Genomic DNA, 20,656 nt, shown 5'->3' with positions numbered 1-20,656 from the left:
AAATCTTAAAATACTTTTTACTTTTGTACTTCTATACTTTTAACCTACATGGGTATTTTAAATGACAACTTGTGCAAAATCACACCATGATATACATGTATACCTACTAGTGTTTTCGACCGTTCTTTTAGGGTACCCGCAAAACTTTTCATGTTCAAAATACCCTAAACATAAAATAAAACAGTGAATTTCACTTCGGCAGAGGATGCAAAAAATAAACGAGAGGAAAATGTTGGTGTTATCATGGCATACAAGTACTTCCTTGAATAAAACAGATAAAAAATGGTCAACTGTAACATAAAAAAGAGTAAAATCAAAATTAAATCACAAAAATACTGAACTTCGAGGGAAATCAAACACGTAAAATTCAAAAATAAATGGCCAAATCAAAAGCTCAAACACATCAAGCATGTTGAAGAAGGGCGGTAAATGATTAAAACAGCAGCAGTCCTCATCTATATATGTCGACATAGAAAACTAAAAATGAGCGATTGGAAAAGTTGAAAAAGCGATAGCGAAGTCGATTGATCCGTAATAGAAAGCTATTTTATTTCCGCTTAACATAAAACCCATATAATGATCAATTTATTTTTCAAGGTAACTGTGCATTATCTGTTGATATGTAATAAAGCACTATAAACTGTATCTTTTAGGACTAATTTAATGGATATACTTGACAAGCCTTTTGATTGAAATGAAAGACATTCATCATTCCACATTTAGCCCAGTGATTGACGCTTTCGTACGGTGTTTTTTCGGATCCACTGCAAGGACTAAATCCTTGAAATATATTACTTTCCCAAATTCCCTTATCAAGTATATTCTTATTGTTGGCATGATTATCCATGAAAGCTTTCACTTCGAACCAATCGTTTATTGTCTTGCAACAATCCATATCAATGTCCACCAACCAGTAATGTTCTCCAAATCTGAAAAAATAAGCTTACAAATATAGTATATAGCTCGGAACAATAGGTTAATTGCTTCATAAAAAAGAATGGCCAACGTAGATACAAGTATCTTGTCTTAGGGAGGGATAAATCATACTTTGTAAAGAATCATTTTGATTCAAACAAAAAATTCTCTGAAACCGATATTATCAAGATGCTTGATTTCTTGATTGACAACATATTTGTTACGTTCGGAGGACGTGTTTTTCAACAGACTGTCGGCATTCCAATGGGAACAAACTGTGCCCTTCTACTCGCCGACTTGTTTCTTTATTATTATGAGGCTGACTTCATGCAGGAACTTCTTAGGAAGAAAGATAAGAAGTTAGCAATATCCTTTAACTCTACTTTCCGCTATATAGATGACGTTCATTCACTAAACAATTCAAAATTTGGTGACTATGTGGAACGCATCTATCCCATCGAATTGGAGATAAAGGATACTACAGATACAGTTAAGTCGGTTTCATATCTTGACTTACATCTAGAAATTGAAAATGAGGGTCGGTTGAAAACAAAACTTTACGACAAGAGATGATTTCAGCTTTCCAATTGTGAACGTTCCACTTCTAAGTAGCAACATTCCAGCAGCACCTGATACGGGGTATATATCTCCCAATTGATACGATATTCCCGTGCTTGCATTTCCTATCATGATTTTCTTGATAGAGGGTTACTGCTCACAAGGAAGCTATTAAACCAAGAGTTCCAAATGGTGAAGTTGAAATCATCCCTTCGTAAATTTTACGGACGCCATCACGAGTTGGTTGACCGTTATGGAATAACCGTTACACAAATGATATCGGATATGTTCCTAACGTAGTAACTACAATCCCCTTCCCTCTCATGAATGTGACCTACCGAATTAGACTATTTACCGGATTTGTTATCACATAAGCAACACGACGGGTGCCACATGTGGAGCAGGATCTGCTTACCCTTCCGGAGCACATGAGATCACCCCTATTTTTTGATTGGGTTCGTGTTGTTTATTCTTTAGTTTTCTATGTTGTGTCATGTGTACTATTGTTTTTCTGTTTGTCTTTTTCATTTTTAGCCATGGCGTTGTCAGTTTGTTTTAGATTTATGAGTTTGACTGTCCCTTTTGGTATCTTTCGTCCCTCTTTTAATTGATTATGTAATTACCAGTCAGCTTTTATAGTGATTATCATATTAGCAATACATAGGGTGAATAAAAATCCTTGATTGTTAGATAATAACCTACTAGTATTGATTAAATAACTTTTGTTGGTGAAACGTCTAAACTATTTGTTTTCTATAATAGTACTGATTGAAATATTTCAAATTAGGTGACCATTTGCAAAGAAAGCGCGTAAAACCAGGTAATCGTTTTTAAATTGTCTTATAATCTTTTCAATATCCAATTTCAAATCCATACTAAATTTTCTTGAAAATGTATTTGTGGTGGATACATAAATTTCCGATTTAATGATATGAAATAATTATATGGTCAACAACCTCATCATCACGAACAACACTAACTTGATTGATAATGTTGAAAAACTTTTAAAAATATCTCTTCAACCTCCATATTTGAAGTTAAATGATTGTTCCCTCAGTGATAGGCAATTTTTATTTGAACATGGTCTCGAATGATATTTTGTTATCTTTAAATTTAACTAAATAAAGGCAACAGTAGTATACCGCTGTTCAAACTCATAAATCCATGGACAAAAAACAAAATCGGGGTAACAAACTAAAACTGAGGGAAACGCATAAATATAAGAGGAGAACAACGACACAACACTACAATGTAACTAACACACACAGAAACGGACCAAGCAACAGACAAAATCCCACGAGAATAACAAATATAACATCAAAACCAAATACATGAATTTGGGATAGACAAGTACCGTGACACGTCTTATCGCAATGTGAATTTACACTAAAAAAATAAGAGAAAACAAACGACGCAACGTTAAAATGTAACACACACAGAAACGAACAATAATATAACAATGGCCATATTCCTGACTTGGTACAGGACATTTTTAAAGGAAAAAATGGTGGGTTGAACCTGGTTTTGTGGCATGCCAAATCTTGCACTTTAATGGCAATGTTAAATATAACATTGAAATGACAACATAATATTACAGGACTACAATACAAATAAGTATGAGAACGTATTAGATAAAAAACACATGATTAATAGATAACAAAAAGCATCAGGTTTAAAATTCAATACGCCAAAAACTCGCCTCGTCCTCACAAGACTCCCCAGTGACGCCCAGATATAAAAGATCGAAACTGAAAAAAGTACAAAGTTGTACAGCACTGAAGATCAAAAGTTGAAAAAGGTTGTGTCAAATACGGCTATGTTTTTATGCTTGGGATAAGAACATCCTTATTATTTAGAGCAATTAATGCTATTGCAAACAGTAAATTTTATCAAATGAATATAAAAGATATACATAATGAAACTGAAGTATTTTAACTAATTACAGAAAACAAAACCCGAATACATAATGCAAAGACAAACACAGAATAGACACACCCGACTCAGTCCAGGCCTCAACGCAATGAATAATAAAAATGACGTCACATACAATGGTGAAAAGGCATAAAAAATACGTCACATTTGAATTTATGAAATTTCTGAAACAGCACAAAAATGACGTCATATATGAAAAACTATATCTCAAAAGTAAGATAGAATTAGGATTGATTTAAGATTATAATAGAACTAAATACTGATATTACATTTAAACACAATGCATATCGCAAAACTTATTAATAGCAATTAACTATAATATATATATGTCCAGTTTGTTATGAATCCAACTTCGAACGTAAATTATCGTACAGATTACGTTGAACAAAATTAAATTTAATAAATGAAGGCGGTGATTATTTTTTCTTTCTATAACACATAAATATAATAGAAAAGACGTCAACACATTTGACAAAATCCGATGAGAATTACAAATATAACATTAAACATTTAAACTAAATACATTAAACTATGAATACAGTTGTTTGTAATAAGTAAGATCTTACGTGTTAAGTTTGTTGTATCTAGTACCATCATTTCGGTTGTTAGTCGTCCAGACTGCAGGTGTTCCAGGAGCGCCTTTTTCTTGAAATGTACCTTGATTAGGCTCCTGTCCATGCCAATCTAAGTACTTGTCTCCCTTTCGCCATGCATTATACGCGACATAATGTCCGCTTGATCCAAGATCGTGGCTTTGTATTGGTATAGAACAATTACTGACTGATGCCACTGGAACATCTTTGCAACCTGTAGAATAACTTTCAATTGAGAGGACAGTATTTACTGTATAATGGAGAAGGTCACATGTTTTGCATATAAAAATTGTGATTTTTAGTTCACCTGAACGTAAGGCCAAGTGAGTTTTTCTCATCAATTAGCGTCCGTCGTCTGTCGTAGTAGTCGCCTGTGATCAACCTGCTCTCCATTAAAGTCCATGTACGACTTTTAATATGACTTAGTGGCCTTACATGTCAAATTGTATCTTTTTTTTTTGTTTTTATTTTTGTCAAATATTTGAAGAAAAAAATATAATAGATACCGAGAAACCTTTATGTATTGAGGAAAACGACCAGCAAGAAACGATTTACAAACATGTGGTTGTATAACGCACACCTTTAAGCTGGGGTCACACATTCACGATTTTTACTGCCGTCCATGACAGGACCATTCCCGATTAAAATTTGTCAAAAGTCTGATCAAGATCCTGTGAATCGTGGATGGAAATTCGATTTGTATCTTTCGCCAGGTAAAATTCGACCGAGTCTGTCACGACTGCGTCCCGATTCTACCGAATGTAATCCGACAGAGATCAGAAAGTGACAAGACAGTGAACCGACGCTGACGGAAGTTATCCGTTCGAAAACTGTCGGCATAATCGGGTTGATCATGTACTGTCGGAACGTAATCCTATCACGGTCCGCTCTATCGCATTGCAAACGGCTTTGTCTGGTCTCAGTCGTATTGTATTCTGTTATTGTCGGGACTTCTCCAGATCATTCCCGTTCCAAAGGACACCGTCCCGAATACACAGAACATTGTTAGGAATTCGATCCGATACAGCAGAATCTGTCACGACATAGGCACGATTGTAATCCGACTAGACAAAATCGGCTGAGTTTCCCCAATTGTTACGGGACGCACCTAAAAGAGGGACGAAAGATACCAAAGGGACAGTCAAACTCATAAATCTAAAACAAACTGACAACGCCATGGCTAAAAATAAAAAAGACAAACAGAAAAACAATAGTACACACGGGACACAACATAGAAAACTAAAGAATAAACAACACGAACCCCACCAAAAACAGTGGGTGATCTCAGGTGCTCCGGAAGGGTAAGCAGATCCTGCTCCACATGTGGCACCCGTCGTGTTGCTTAAGTGATTACAAATCCGGTAAATAGTCTAATTCGGTAGGTCATATTCATGAAAGGGAAGGGGATTGTAGTTACGACGTAAGGAACATATCCGATATCATTTGTGAAACGGTTATTCCATAACGGTCAACCAACTCGTGATACTGTCGGGATGCTTTGCCGAACTATTCGGACCCTTCCCGACCAGTAGGAATCTGTTACGAACTAAAACGACTGCGTTCAGACAATAATAGGACATTCCAGATAATTGAGGATACTAATCCGACTTTTTCACTTTTCGTGTCGTATCGCTGTCTGATCTCAAACGGGAGTAATAATCGGCAATGTGTGAACCCCGCATTATAGTAAATCCATTTTACATCAATCAATCAATATAAAAATAACACATTTCCAATACTTAACATTAATTTACCTTAACTTAGGATAGAGCGAAGCATTTCACAGCTTTTTAGAAAGCTGAAGTTGTGATGATGGTTATTACTCTTACAAGATGATTTTTATACCATTAAGCAATTTTTATCGCCTTTGCTACTAACGTAAACACTATAAGATGAAAATTGTGAAATACTAAAATGCTCAACAAGATAAACTAAAAGAATAAGGCATATGGCTGTTATCAACAAATTATGGTCCATTAAGAAGATTTTAACATAATTTTGTATGGAGGTTTTGCCTATTATTTTGAAAAGTATAATAGTTACAAAGATATGTAGACACTTTCAACAGCAAAAACACTATCAGCAGGAAAAGATCTTCAAACATGTCGACATGACTGAAATTGCGAGTTAATTCATAATAGAGTGTTTTCCCTTTCCTGATGACCAAAATGTTCATTGTTGAAGGTGAAGTTAAATTAAAAACTGAAAGATCTGGCATGATTGCCTTATAGCAAACAATCAACCAGAGACCAAATGAAGTACATTTTAGCACCCATAAGTTACCATACAGCTTTCAGCAATGAGAAAAATCCTATACCGCATAGGATACTATGAAAGGCCACAAAACGACACAATGTAAACAATTCAAACGAAAATAACAACGTTTAAAAAACAAAACAACAAATACAATTATGCAGAGTTAATTGACAAACACTCAGTATGTTCTACATTTTTCTGCTTTGGGGAAATTTATAGACAATGTGACTGATTTAAACGTGTTTTTGGAAACCAAGCCTCGTACTGGATGAGAGTGAAACAGCACAATATTAGTATATTAGTCAGTAAGCCTTTAATATTCTTCCAATATACTTGAAACTCTTCAAACGTCTTGCATTAATTGAAAAAAACCAGCAAATTACAAGTCAAAATTAGCTAATTTTGCGTTCATTCTTATTCAGAAATGAAAATAGCAGCTGCTGTTACTGAAATTATGTAATGCCTAAACATGTGCTATATATATGTAAAACTGCGAGGAAAATGTCAATGTTTCGGTAATTAGCTGCTTAGTTTAACTGCTGCATACATACGTCATTTGTGTACACTGGTAAGCGTTCCCCAAACACACCGAGATATGGTGAATACGTCAATACTTAAATGAAACAATCCACTTTTTTTTTATTTTCAATTCTATTTAGACTGTCTATAGTTGGTTTAAAACGTAGAGCAAAAAAAAAAAAAAAAACAAACAAGAAAAGGCACATTTTGACAAACGCTTATCAAAATATAGAATAATGAGGACCTATGTTTAAATTACAAGAAAAAGGGAGTCATGGGAACACATATATTAGAAAACAGACAATTGGCCTAAAAAATCAAATAATATAAAAATTAAAACCCTCTTCCCATTTTTTGTGTAGCCGTGTGTCGACAAAAGGGGGCCATATACCACAATTTATTGTTTCGCGGAATAAATAATATGTTAGATCTCTTGTTAATACTGCTTGTGTATATCCATGTCCAAGCCAGGATAATAATCATCAAAATCATTGTGTCCTTCATAAACAAAATCGAATGAGTGTCCCCTATGATAAACAAACCCAAATTAATTGGTTTACTGTTCATTTACGGATTTGGGGAGGAGGTACGGGGTTTGGAACCCCCTTTTACAACGATGCATTTGAATTGAGACACATAGCATAATAAGAGCCCTCCTTTATCCTGGATTGGGACCGTCCCCTTAGAAAATGGCGGGATCCGTCCCGGTTGCTTAAAAAAATACTTAAATACACTACATACCTGATCTGTGACGTTCATCTATACCACCTCGAATGAAAACGTATTGTCCAGACACAGTGCTCTTTTGGAAAAAAATAACAGTCCTCCTAGTGTCATTACACTTTGGTGAAGACGTTGAAGTTCGCACTGTAGTCGCAGAACTAGATGACATCGTAGTGGTGATTGTGCTAGGAATAGTTATGGGAGAGCTCATTGTCACAACACGTGACGTGGTGTCAGTCACTGCTCCTGTAGTAGTAATACTACCGGTGACAGTCGACGAGACTGATACCGTCGTTGTTTCTTTTTTAGTTGTACTTCTACTGAAACTTCCTCCGCCTATAACATTTCCCGTATGCAATCCAAAATGCGTATTTGGCTTTGCAAGTGGACCATCTACAAAAAAAGTACCAGATTTCTAATTTCAATATACAGAAGTTCAAAACACATTAATTCAATGATGAAACATCTTTATATTTTCGTGTATCTATCGCCATGTTTGAGTATTCCGTATAATCGTTTCTCATAGTTAATGCAGGGGAGGGTTCCAGGGTATGTTTGGTCGATCAATGTTTTTGAATGGGGATATATAGTTAGAACCCACCCTTTGTCCTGGGTTGGGAATCCACCCTTTTTAAAATGGCTGGATCCGCCCTTGTTATGTCAAAAGGGTTGACATCACCTGAACAAACATGACAGTGTCAAATGCATTTAAAAAATATATTCATTCACCATAATATTTTTTATGACAATACATATTGTCCAACTTCCGGTTCATTTATCGATTAGACGTGACATTTTCATTTGATTTTAATTGAGCATTACGAGGGATACAATGATTCTTGTAGTTGGTGGAATATATATGCATCTCTTTCTGAGGCACCTTTGTTCACTTCTAACATTGTGATAATATTAGTGTTCTCTGTACTGTAACAATTTTATGTTTCGTCAATTTTTATTTTGAACAAGATGTAGTCAGTTCTGAATCTAATGGTGTTTATAAGTCCCCTTAGCATGCTTTGTATCGAATTCCTCTTTTAAAATTTTATTTATTTCAGTCACACTTATTTTGTTAAGTATAAAAATATAATATAAATACCGAAAGACAGGCACAATACTGAATAGACACCACCGTGGTTGTCGTTTTTTGTTGTGTTACAAATTTGTTTTTCGTTCATTTTATGTACATAAATTAGGCTGTTAGTTTTTTCGTTTCAATTGTTTTACATTCGTCTACCCATAGCTGACTATGCAGAATCGGCCTTGCTCATTTTTGAAGACTGTAGTACGGTGATCTATAGAAACTGTTGTTTATTTCTGCGTCATTTTATCGTTTGTGGAGAGTTGTCTAAATGGCAATCATTCCACATCTTCTTTTTATATGTCTGTATGGTTCGAAATATGTAGTAAATATATCTTATAAATATATAGAACTTGACTTTATGTGATTTATTTTTGTTTAACAGAAGTCTCCGGATCCGTATATATGTACGAACATGTACATATTCAATTTATAACCAATAATAAAGGATATTTTTTTTTATTTATACATGCATTAACGCAAATGTCAACGGGGTTTTAAGCAACATGTTACTATGCATAGTAATTGATATACATATTGTTTTTTTTATACTTTAGAAATAGACATACCTACTATAAACGCTAGTATTGGTCTATCAGCGTTGTCAATTTCAATGCGTGCGAATCCATTTGCTTCCACAATAACTGTTTTCTTACAGTCGGTAATGAGGTCACAGTACTCTCCCGCTGGAAGTCCTGTATCTAAAGTTTCATTCATTTTGCCGTTTTTGGCCATGGCGAAAAATCCCTTTGTACCACGTGCAAAGGACAGTTGATTGTTTTGGTTTATCCAATGTCTTTTCCCCGTTCCTTCTACAGCATTGCGGAAAACTACCATGTTAGCTATTGAAGGCCATCTGTGCTCGCATACCCAACCATGTCCGCATGTACCTTGTTGTTTGATAGATGTTATAGGATCTTTCATACTATTATTTGTATATTGTGGTGGACTTAAATTCGTATCGTCGCCAAAATAATAGCTACTCATTACTCGAGTAAATCCATAATCATTCGCCAACATGAATGCATTTGCCATTTTATACTCACGCGGTGTTTTATGAGTTAAAATATTACTTATATCGGATCTTTGGTTGTCATGGTTATCGACGAAAACAAAGGCATGGGATGAGTCAGCCATTCCTGATGAAGGATATTGAAGACCATTTAATAACGTGAAATTATTAATTCCTGCGGCCAGTTTCCTACCAAATTGAAACTCAGTGACGCGTCCATTCGGATAGTACTCGCTACTTTTGATTGAATCTTGGTTGTAATCTTCGACGTGATTGAAAAAGAACGGTTTCCCGCCATCTGTAATATTTCTTGTAAGTTTCTCAATGGCTAAAATGTCTTTCGGATGCATAAACTTTGCACGATCAACCCTGAACCCGGAAACTCCTAAATCTATCAAGTGATTCAGTAGATGAACAATCTTCCTGCGAACGAATGTTTGATTTTGATCTAAGTCTGGTAATTTGTCTAAATAACAATTCCGGATTTCATCAGGTTGGTTATAACTGTGAATCTGTCCATCCTGTGTTGGGCACTTCATCCGGGCATTGAAATGCGATCTATTGTATGGTACAGCAGGAAAATCAAGGTTTGTTGAATTGAAAGTTGAGCCTGCAATACCTTTGTTATTCATGCTAGGTTCAGCCATATGGTTTAGAACGACGTCAACGTAGATTCTACAATATTATTTTCAATTTGATAATAACAAGGAATGTCTTGCAATGCCCATTTCAAATCAGGATGAATAATGAAATGATTATACAAAAAAATATCCTGAAACATTTTCCAAGTATTTTTTTTTTTTAAATTGAAAGCATAACAATGATATACTACACGATTGAATAAACGCACCAAAATAAAAAAAAATAAAAAAATCATTGGAGTGAACATTTTAAAAAAAAGTGAATGAAATGATTCAAACTTTGTTCTTGTCTAATTCTGTGAATAGAACGACAAATGTTTCCAAATTATTGAAAACTGAAATCGAAAGTTTTCTTTTTAGCAAATTAGGAATATGATTTGAAGTTATTGATTAAATCTCAGACTTTTGACTTTTCAATCTTTTGAATGAAACTCTTCTAACGAACTTCTCTATAAACATGTGGACTAATAATACACTATGCTGCTATATGTATGAGGATATAATATAAATCTTTTAATACACTGTATATATTTTCTTAGAAATATTTAGCAAAATTGCGATATTCTGAAGCTACGGTAAATAGGAAGATTTGGTTTGTTATCTATTTGTTGAGTATATTAGTATTTACATAAAAACATATTTGAATTATTTATTAATTATATGATAGTCGTTTGCTATTTCATTTCATATAACCAAGACGTATGTTTGTGTATAGTAACTTTCATCGGATTTGTGAATTTATATACTTCTCTCAACGAATTTAGACAAATTACCTTAACTTTAAACTAATGATATACTAAAACATGGTGGGTCTGGATGTAATAAATGATGGATGGTGTCAACATACGTGTTGTGCGCATGCGTTCATATCACGTGCTTTATTAAGATAATATGTACCTGATTCCTACATTTTTACAACGATCTACCATATCTTTGAATTCAGTTTCATTTCCACTCCTCGATTCGATTTTATAACTGACTGGTTGGTACCTCTCATACCAAGGCCGATCAAAAATTGCCACATGTTCAGTGACTGGTGAAACCTGAAATAAATTAGTCAGTCAATATACAAATAAGCTAAAGATACAAAGTGAACATTTCAAACTTATATGTCGAAGAAAAACTGACAATGTCATGAAAATAAAAAATGAAAAAAAAAGGACGAAAAGTCAACAAAACACTACGTAGAACAACGCAAATTCTAAACAAAAGAGGGTTGAACTCATGTGTTCCGGCAGGGTAAGCAGTTACTGCTCAACATGAGTAGTATATAATGCATGCTACTAAATAATAGGTAAAACATGTATTTCTCAATGTACGTTATACATCCTATTATTTTTTTCTTCATATCGGGGTTGTTTTGCTCGATCAGTTTTTTTCTTATTTTTTAATAGACTTAATTTGAATATCCGTCGTTTTTTGGTGTTTTTTTTTTATGTTATTGTAGGGGCTGTTTTTCTTTGACCGTTGGTTTCTAGATATACCATTGGCAACATCTCCTTGTTTCGTTAGAAGAGAACATATGAAAGAATAACAATACAATACAATACAATACAATATACAATATACAATACAATACATCGCGTGCTTTTTACATGTATATTTTTTGTAAAAAAAGTTTGACACAATTTGTTTTGTTAAATAATTTCCATGGAATAAAACAATAACTGTCGTTTGTTTCGGTAAATATGTAGTTTAATTGACTTTTGAAAAACCTGATATTCACTTCGGCCATTGACCTTAGTGAATATCAGTTTTTCAAAAGTCAATAAAACTACACATTTACCTCACCAAAAGACAGTAATTGTATAATACAATGCAATACAATACTGTACAAAATAGTGTACCTCTCAAATAAAACTAACCTGGACACCGCAAAAGTCTTTGTCGCCTAAGAATCGTTCGCATTCATTAGCAATGTCAGCATACCGCCATTCGAATAATTCAACTATGACCTGTTTTCCATCACAATGAGGATCTCTATATTCATCTTGAGTTTTGATGGTAGCTATGTGATGGAATAAAATAAGGAAGAGTTTTCATTTCTTTCATTAATACCATTTATTTTGTTTGTCAATTGAGTGTTGATTTTTTTTTCTTGAGTATTTAAATTCGTAATTTTGCTAACACTTCTAAAGAAAAAAACATATATGCTGTTGAATATTTAAATTCGTGGAGATGAATGTGTCATGTTCATCTTTAAGCCGTACGGAGACCTATATTTTGTTTTTACATCTATGCCATTTGGGTCTCTGTATTTAAAGGACGGGAACATCAAAACATTTTAGGCATTATAATAAACTCTGCCTTGTACTGGACCGACACACTGAGCCGGATATTTTTTATGTTCTTGTTCACACTGTAATAGTCCGCTTTCAGACGTGTCATCCTACCCATACACATAATTCTGACTCCGAGCCAGCTAATCTTTCTTCTTACTGTTAACTATCACGTATTTAGCAGAGAGGCATCACATTAGAATTTTGAAATTTTTGGTTTGACCCGGATGGGTTCGAAACCTCGTAATCGAGATAAGTCCGTTACCTTGTGACCACTGTGTCGATGCCTAACCAAAACAAGTTGATTCGAATAAAGATTTTCAGAATCTATGTAGTTCTGCCTTTACACTACATTTGTCAGATAAATCAATAAAACATAATCAGATAAGGCAGCCACTTACTATAGTATAGTTCCAACATGACTCGTTTTTTTTCAAAACTTAAATAAACAAAAATCATATAAAATTTGCTAAAACTTATCTTCTTGGCCAAAAGTTTATCAGTCGAAATATCAAAGAAAATATCATTTACCTATGTGCAAATATATCACTATTACATGTACAAATCCAAAGGTAAACATTGTCTACTGTCGTCTGCACGTAGAATTCCCACTGTGACCTGATAATGTAACGGCCTCAAGACAGGCGTAATGCTTTATCAGTGATAGAGTCCAATGACTTGAATATATAGGACGTAAATGTCAACTTCATTGTCAGACGATTTTTAAGTGTAAAAACGATTTGGTAATCATTTTCAGATTCAAAAAGCAAAACTGAGCAATTATACTTCTTTTTCATATTTACACGCAAAAAGGAAAGGCTTTCCGTTGATAGATTAATGATGCGTGATATGCTGCGTCAACTCAAAAAAGTTATTGGTATAAAGTAAAAGTTTTTGAATTATTCAAAAAACGCTGATTGATAGTTTGTTTTCTTAGACATACATGTAGGTACATAATTTGGTTATACGTTGTTATTGGCGTAGTTTTAGTTCTCAATAACTACGAATGCTCTCATGTATGTAAAATTGAGATTGGAAATTGGGAATGTGTCAAAGAGACACAACCAGACCAAAGATCAGAAAACTACCGAAGGCTATATCAATGGGTCTTCAACACTGTAAAAAAATCCCGCACTCGGAAGCGTGCAGCAGCTGGCTTCTAAACAAAAATGTGTACTACATTTGTAGTTCAGTGATAAGGACGTCTCACCAAACTATACGAGCCAGCTGAAGCACGCCGCTCCGGTTGCGGATATTTCTCTGCGATGAAGACCCATTGGTAGACTTCAGCTAGTTTCTGCTATTTGATCGGGTTGCCATTCCCAATTTCCATTATCAATTTAATTCAATAAACTTGACCACTGTCTATTTATAGAAGAAATAGGACAGGTTTACCCTTCATGTACAACTAATTTCCTGTTTTGATGAAAAAAGGATTTTTCATGTTCCACTGCTTAAATGCTTTGTCGCCTTGCTGCTGTCAAATTTACATGTAGACTACCATTTCTTTCTTTTCATACTTTGGCACGAGTTTTATGTTTATTGACACAATTGTATCCCTTACTAATTTGACTTCTTACTGCGGTTGACCAATGACAAATCAGTATATAGTGTGGCTAGTACATGTACACAGGACAAGATTTCACTACCGGCGCACTTTTTATTAATTACTTCCCGTTTTAAGACTAATAACCGTGTTGTTGTATGCTTTGATTTTGTAATCAATGTTCGAATTGTTTTGTTAAATGCACATGTGTCATGACATTTGATGTGTCTTTATTGCATAGTGTCCCCGCGATTTCGATATGACATTGTTAGTATCATTTATATGATATAGTTTAGCGTCATCAAATTTATCAAAAGATATAGAGTGATTTGTAGATGTTTATTATGTTTGTCCCCCCCTCTTTTTTTTAGTCTCTTCTAGTGTAAACAAAAGCTATTCAAGAAACTCTAATGCATAGAAAGAGACTATACGGAAAGGGCATTCAACACTCATTTGATAAATTGACAACCTTTGAACGTTTATATAGCGAAAATTTGAATGAATGACTAGGAAGAGAACAGTCATGTTAATGTAAAATAAGTATGAACAATGCCTTTTTACTTGATCGACCTTCTGAGGCACGTTCTTACATGCTTGGTCTCAAGGTAAGTTAAACACACAACATACCCAGACATATGATTCTAACTCCAAAAAGACCAAATGTTCTTTTTACTCCTTAATACAGACATGTTTACATTTTACGCAAATGGCATTTAAATCAATTAATTAGTCGGCGATTTTTAAAGGACAGGTATCTCAAGTGTAGACGGACTGAATATGCCTGAACTAACCACCTGTTTCAGACCACTTGTGATATGTGTTGTTATTTCTCAGGGTAGCTAGTCCTTTGTTTCTAAATGCCACTCAAGATTGATTGAGTGGCATCATTTATTTATTCTTTATTTTTTTACCATCTTCTCTTTTCTCTATTCATTTTGCCCATTATTCTTTATTCTTTATAATTGCGCACTCCATTTTTTCTTATGTTTTCCGTTGTTTTGCTCTTTTCGTCCATTATTCTCTATTCTGTAAACCCCATTCAGACCCTCTTTGATTGATTCATTATATTGAACGTTCCAGTAAGTGACACGAAAAGTGAATTAATACCAGTACACTTGTTTGTCTAAAATTGAGGTAATCTTAAATAAAGGTTTATTCTTATCTAATGTATTAAACACCACTGTCCAAAGTACGAGAGGATTCAGCGATCACAAACAGTTTTAACCTGCCGACATTATATGTATGCTTCTGCCAAGTTAGGAGTCTGTATATTTGTAGTACAGTGGTTGAATGAGTCATGTCTGCCATATTTGTTTTTCGTAAATTATTCTTTTACAAATTAGGCCTTTATTTTGTGTTTCACAATTATAGCCACTACTCGGTTTGAGTTTTGACCATTTTTGAAGGCCATATGATAGCCTATAGTTATAGTACTACAACTCCATGTTTACTCTTGTTGATAGATGTCTCATTAGCAACCATACCATATCTCCTAATTTTTGTTTAAAACGTTTGACACCTGAGGCCTGTCCTCGCATTTTTGTGTACTGCTTTTTAGTCTTTAATTGTACTTTGCAACCTGATTCCCAAAGCCTAGTTTGATTTGCTTGGTTTTATAGATAGCATAAAAAGGAAACATAATTTAATTTGTATTATGTTCATTTAATTTAACTTGTTGGTTTTTCAGATATTTCACAGTTGACTGCACTAAAATGAAGCACGTTTTTCATTCCACATCTTGCCCAGTGGTTTTGGCTTCTATATGGAACGTTTCCATAGTGACACGAGTTTCCGGGAACATTGTTCTCCCAGTTATTATTGATGACGGCTTTGACCTCAAACCATCCATTTTCAGTTTTGTCGCAGTCCATTTCAATATCTACTAACCAGAAATGTTCTCCGTATCTATAGAATAAATATAAAATTGAGAATGAAAATGGGGAATATTTCAAAGAGACAACAACCCGATATAAGAGCAGACAACAGCCAAAGGCCATCAATGGGGTATGGTCCATAATTTCAAGCATATATATATCCTACGCCGTCATTTTCAGAAGGTATATATATCTTGGTTGCAGGACAAACCTTTCTGGTAGCACTGGTACCATTGTGTCAAGCCTGCATCTTAATAACTATATTCAAAGGCTCTAGATTGCATAGATGGTTTAAACATATTAAGGCTTATAACATGTATTACCCAAACAAACAATTGTTTTCCATCGGTCTTTAACAGAAAGAAACGGTTAAGAAAACCGATCGTTAACGGACTTGTACAAGTTTTAAATGACCAGTGGGCGTGGTCTCTCTATTTAGAGTGGTTTCCCTTTAATAAAAAGCAATCGAAGTTGTTGATTGAATTGTTTGCAGTTGTATCATATGTTTTCGTTAATTATAAAATAACAGAAAATTTTATGTTGCATTTATAAACTGGAAAATTGCAATGAAATGAGTTCCAGTGACTTAAAGTAATCACTATGACTAACTAGTATTCACTCTCCCTTTAGAAATCGTACAATATCTCGAGTATGCTTTAAATAATTTGAATTAATAAGAATTTTCCAAAAATGGTTCCTCAATGAAAAACATTGAAAAAAAGTCATTATTAAGAAATATTTTCCATTGGACGTTTAATTAATAGCTATCACTCAATCGAATGAAGCTAGGGTGAAAGATGCAAACTAGTTTATAATTACGTGTTGAGTTCATTGTATCCGGGTTTTCCGGATTGGTTTGTAGTCCAAACAGCCGGTGTTCCTTGTGGAGTTTGACCATGATAATCTCCTTGTCCTGGTTCTGCTCCATACCAGTCTAAGTAAGAATCCCCTTGTCTCCAGGCATTGTATTTGGCAAAGTGATCACTGGATCCCAAATCATGACTTTTTATTGGAATTGCGCATGCGCTGGCCGCAGCTGTATGTTGGCATCCTGCAAAATGAAGACAAACACTTGCAGGAGATATTATTTGACTTAACTTCAATCATTAAATCTACTCTCTGACACTTTCCATCAGATAGTTATATAATTGAATTAGCTGTCGTCGGTGCTTTATTGAAGAAAAAATGGCTGTAACGGAGAATTGTAATTCGTATACTGCGTTCTTCTTATGTTCGTGAAACGAATGGAAAGATATCCATGATCAGTTTCAATAGGACCAACATATGGCAACACTGCATCATATTATTTTATAGTCCATTAATTAAACGATCACTGATGTATAATTTCAACGACAAAGGTCAATTCTGAGAAATGGCTTTGAAGTGAAAAATATTTTTTCGGAACATTTTTTTTTCGAAACTTTTTTAAAAGATTAGACCGTTGGCCTCTCCGTTTGAATGGTTTTACACTAGTACTAGTTAATACAGAGTCATTTTGGGGCCTCTAAAATTTTCTGTTGTCTGCTCTTAGGTCGTTTTTTGTTTTTTTGACATATCTCCCCCCCCCCCCCCCCCATTTCAATTCTCAATTTTATTTGACCTATAATTGTTTACTTTTACAAATTGTGACTTGGATGAAGAGTTGTCTCATACTCTAACCACATCTCCATATATCAATATTTGACTCACCTTGCCTGTGATCCTCGTCTATTCCACCTCTTATAAACAAATCCTGTCCAGGAGCTGTTCGTCCCTCGAAAAGAATTATGGTTCTATGAAATCCTTTCGGAACTGGTCCGTTTGTTGGAGAAACTATTCCAGTTCCGATTCCGCTTCCGGTGCCACTACCAGTACCGCTGCCGGTACCAGAACTGTTAGTATTTGATGTACCGGAGTGAACACCTGTATTTGAATGAGTAGATGGTCCACCTGGCAAAATATACGGGAGAATACACCTAGCAATACACTTTAATTACGTTTCATAGGTTTTACAAAAATAACTAAATTTGTCATATATTGGTTCAGTATTATCTGCACCTATATACAAATTTGTTGATAAATCATGATTAATTTACCTCAAAAATGTACTGTTACTATTCAAATACTTGACTGTGTTTATCTCCATTGCGCATACTTACCTTACATGTATATCTATTACTTACATGTAGCTAAACTTTGTCATGTATGTTATAATTATCTGATCATTCCTAGTTAAGTATGTGGCCACGTTTGAAATATTTTTGGGGTAATGTTTTACAGGATGAATTCTTTATCTTTGTTTTGTTACGTACCAATGTGTGTCTTGCTCTTATTGTAAGACATACATTTTAGTCTAATTGTTCGCTTATTATGTTTGTCTTCGACATGTTAATGGCCAGTCATATCCAGATTTAAAATTACTAGTAATTAATCATACCAACGATAAAGGCAAGTATTGGTTCCTCACTGTTGTCAATAACAATATGGGCATTTCCGCTTCCATCGACTGTTATCTTCTTCTTGAAGTCAGTTATAAGATCGCAAAATTTCCCAGTTAGGAGTCCAGTTTGTAAGGTCTCGTCCATATGTCCCTGTTTGGCCATGGCGAAAAATCCTTTGTTCCCTCTGGCAAAGGAAACCTGACCATTTGGTCCTTCCAGTGCATTTTCGATGTTCCGGCAACAGCATTTCGGAAGGCAACCATGTTTCCAATCGGATTCCATCGGTGTTCACATACCCAACCATTCCCACACAAACCGTTTTTTCTATTGTGACATCTTTAATACTATAATCCGAGTTATGGGGTGAAGAATCGTCACCAAAGTAATAGCTACTCATTATTCGAGGAAATCCATAGTCATTTGCTAACATAAAAGCAACCGCTATTTTGTAATCACGTGAAGTTTTATGCGTGACTCTATTTCCACCGCCTCCATGACCTCATTGGTTGTCATGGTTGTCAACAAAAACGAAGACGTGGTCAGAATCAGCCATGCCCCATCCTGGATCGTAGACTCCGCCCAATTCTCCAAAGTAACGTGCTCCTTGTGCAATTTTCTGACAGAATCTAAATTCTGTGACACGACCATTTGGATAATATTCATTCACCTTAATTGCACTGTCATTTTGATCAATTACTTCGTGGTAAATGAACGGCTTTCCTCCTTTAGGAAGATCTTTGGTAAGTTTCTGAATAGCTAAAATATCTCCAGGCCACATGTGTTTAGCTGCCTCTACTCTAATACCTTTATTGTCATATAAACATCATTACTTTGTGACAAAAAAACAAAAACAAACATAATATAGCAAAAAAATTACAATTCTATAAGAATTGAACACATCGAGAAAAGTAAGACTTCTGCCCTCAGCTCTAATGATTGTTTTATAAAGGAGCCAAATGTTCGATGATAAAGGGGTTTAGCATTTTTTTTCCCTGTTTGTACCTTGGTAAGAGACATAAAATGAGAAGGTAAAACATTTTCAAATAAATTATCCCATGTTAAATTCCAAAAATAGGACGAAATTAAAATTGATTATTACGTGTTGCTAATTCATGCAATGTAGAGGGTCTGGATGGGAGATCATCTATTGTGGATTTATTTATGTCTGTGGGTATCTGTTTTCCTGGATTGCGGAATGAGGAATATTTTCATTTTCGTGGATATTTGATTCGGTCGTTTTGTAAAAGTCTTTATATTTCCTATAGAAAATTTGTAACTCATTAAACTTTTAAATTCATGGTTTCCTCTGTATCAATGAAATAAAAAAAAAATGGTATCCAACGAATAATAATGTTTTACAAAATCACTGAAAATAGAGCTAGGGATTTTGTAAAACCCCTGATTACAATAAAGTATAACATGCTATTAGAAGTGTGTTTTTCTTAATATAAAGATAGACCAAATGAATGATCACTAATGATTTAGAAATATATTTGTTTAATAAACACTATGAGCTAGAACTTGTGTATAATGATAATGACTATAAGGCATATAAACGGGTATTTAGACCACTCTGAATTTACTTATTTTTGCAAGACAAGTTTGGGTGACATCCCTACCACTATAAGCTATTGATATGTGAATTTTCTTAACTATGCTGTACATGTCTTCAAGACATACATAATATTTTTAAAACATCTTCATCTGATGAATATCGTTTTTAACAATTTTTTTCAAATCTCTACATTGAAGAACTTCATACCTTCATTTATCAACAAAATATTTATGTTATTTGAATTAAAAGAGTTGAGACATTTAAGAAACTTATTCAAAGTTATACCACTTTGTGATAGAATACATGTGTCTGATAAATGACCAAAGTAGCCAGGTTAAACTTTGTTTATTTTTGCTTGGTTAGATTAACCTATTCATAAACATGCAAGTACAAAACAAAGTATTATTACCAATATTTTCTGTTTTCTTTTTTTATTATTATTTTATGAATATAAATGTTATTTTGTAGGCAGCAAATTAATTATACAACACTTATTTGCTTTTTATAAATCAATTTTCATGCAGCAATAAGATGCTCTTGATCTGATGCATGTAATATTTGCCACTGGATCACATACCCTAAACCACTAAATTTCTTATACCTTACATATGTGTTTTTCTTCTCTAATGACAGCAATCAACCTAATGTTCAGTTTTTATATTTGATTTAAAATAATTGATATAATTGGTTTTATTTTCTACAGTAAATATACAGAAAAACTATAACAAACAGTAACTTTCTTTCAAACACGGTAG

At 34.2% G+C, this 20,656-nt stretch overlaps 2 protein-coding genes across 2 annotated transcripts; both read right to left on the bottom strand.

The window, feature by feature from the left end:
* Nucleotides 1-643: 643 nt before the first annotated feature.
* LOC143042759 (alpha-amylase-like) lies at nucleotides 644-13,171 on the bottom strand. Its single transcript, XM_076215219.1, has 7 exons — nucleotides 13,038-13,171; nucleotides 12,093-12,235; nucleotides 11,125-11,270; nucleotides 9,144-10,261; nucleotides 7,515-7,889; nucleotides 3,972-4,212; nucleotides 644-929 (listed from the first exon to the last, which is right to left on the bottom strand). Exons 1-7 carry the CDS (start codon nucleotides 13,084-13,086, stop codon nucleotides 656-658), a joined length of 2,346 nt encoding a protein of 781 aa, XP_076071334.1. The 5' UTR covers nucleotides 13,087-13,171; the 3' UTR covers nucleotides 644-655.
* Nucleotides 13,172-15,693: 2,522 nt separating this feature from the next.
* LOC143042769 (alpha-amylase-like) lies at nucleotides 15,694-18,523 on the bottom strand. The gene is made up of 4 exons (XM_076215231.1): nucleotides 18,343-18,523; nucleotides 17,616-17,855; nucleotides 16,746-16,977; nucleotides 15,694-15,957 (listed from the first exon to the last, which is right to left on the bottom strand). The coding sequence occupies exons 1-4, from the start codon at nucleotides 18,506-18,508 to the stop codon at nucleotides 15,720-15,722; spliced, it is 876 nt and encodes a 291-aa protein (XP_076071346.1). The 5' UTR covers nucleotides 18,509-18,523; the 3' UTR covers nucleotides 15,694-15,719.
* Nucleotides 18,524-20,656: the final 2,133 nt, after the last annotated feature.

Source organism: Mytilus galloprovincialis, chromosome 8 (genome assembly GCF_965363235.1).
Source record: "Mytilus galloprovincialis chromosome 8, xbMytGall1.hap1.1, whole genome shotgun sequence".
In the NCBI taxonomy this organism is placed as follows: Eukaryota; Metazoa; Mollusca; class Bivalvia; order Mytilida; family Mytilidae; genus Mytilus; species Mytilus galloprovincialis.
The sequence above is the reverse complement of the archived record's forward strand: the minus strand, read 5'-3'. Positions and strand labels throughout refer to the sequence as shown.

What these genes read in the sequence shown, in the direction of transcription:
- LOC143042759 (XM_076215219.1), bottom strand. Translation starts at nt 13,086, where the DNA reads ATGTTTACCTTTGGATTTGTACATGTAATAGTGATATATTTGCACATA. An exon ending in AGTGATATATTTGCACATAG is followed by an intron (nt 12,236 to 13,037) that starts GTAAATGATATT and finishes TCCATCACATAG; the next exon opens with CTACCATCAAAACTCAAGAT. An exon ending in AGATACAACAAACTTAACAC is followed by an intron (nt 930 to 3,971) that starts GTAAGATCTTAC and finishes TTATTTTTTCAG; the next exon opens with ATTTGGAGAACATTACTGGT.
- LOC143042769 (XM_076215231.1), bottom strand. Translation starts at nt 18,508, where the DNA reads ATGGCCAAACAGGGACATATGGACGAGACCTTACAAACTGGACTCCTA. An exon ending in AATACTTGCCTTTATCGTTG is followed by an intron (nt 17,856 to 18,342) that starts GTATGATTAATT and finishes ATATTTTGCCAG; the next exon opens with GTGGACCATCTACTCATTCA. An exon ending in GGATACAATGAACTCAACAC is followed by an intron (nt 15,958 to 16,745) that starts GTAATTATAAAC and finishes TTTATTCTATAG; the next exon opens with ATACGGAGAACATTTCTGGT.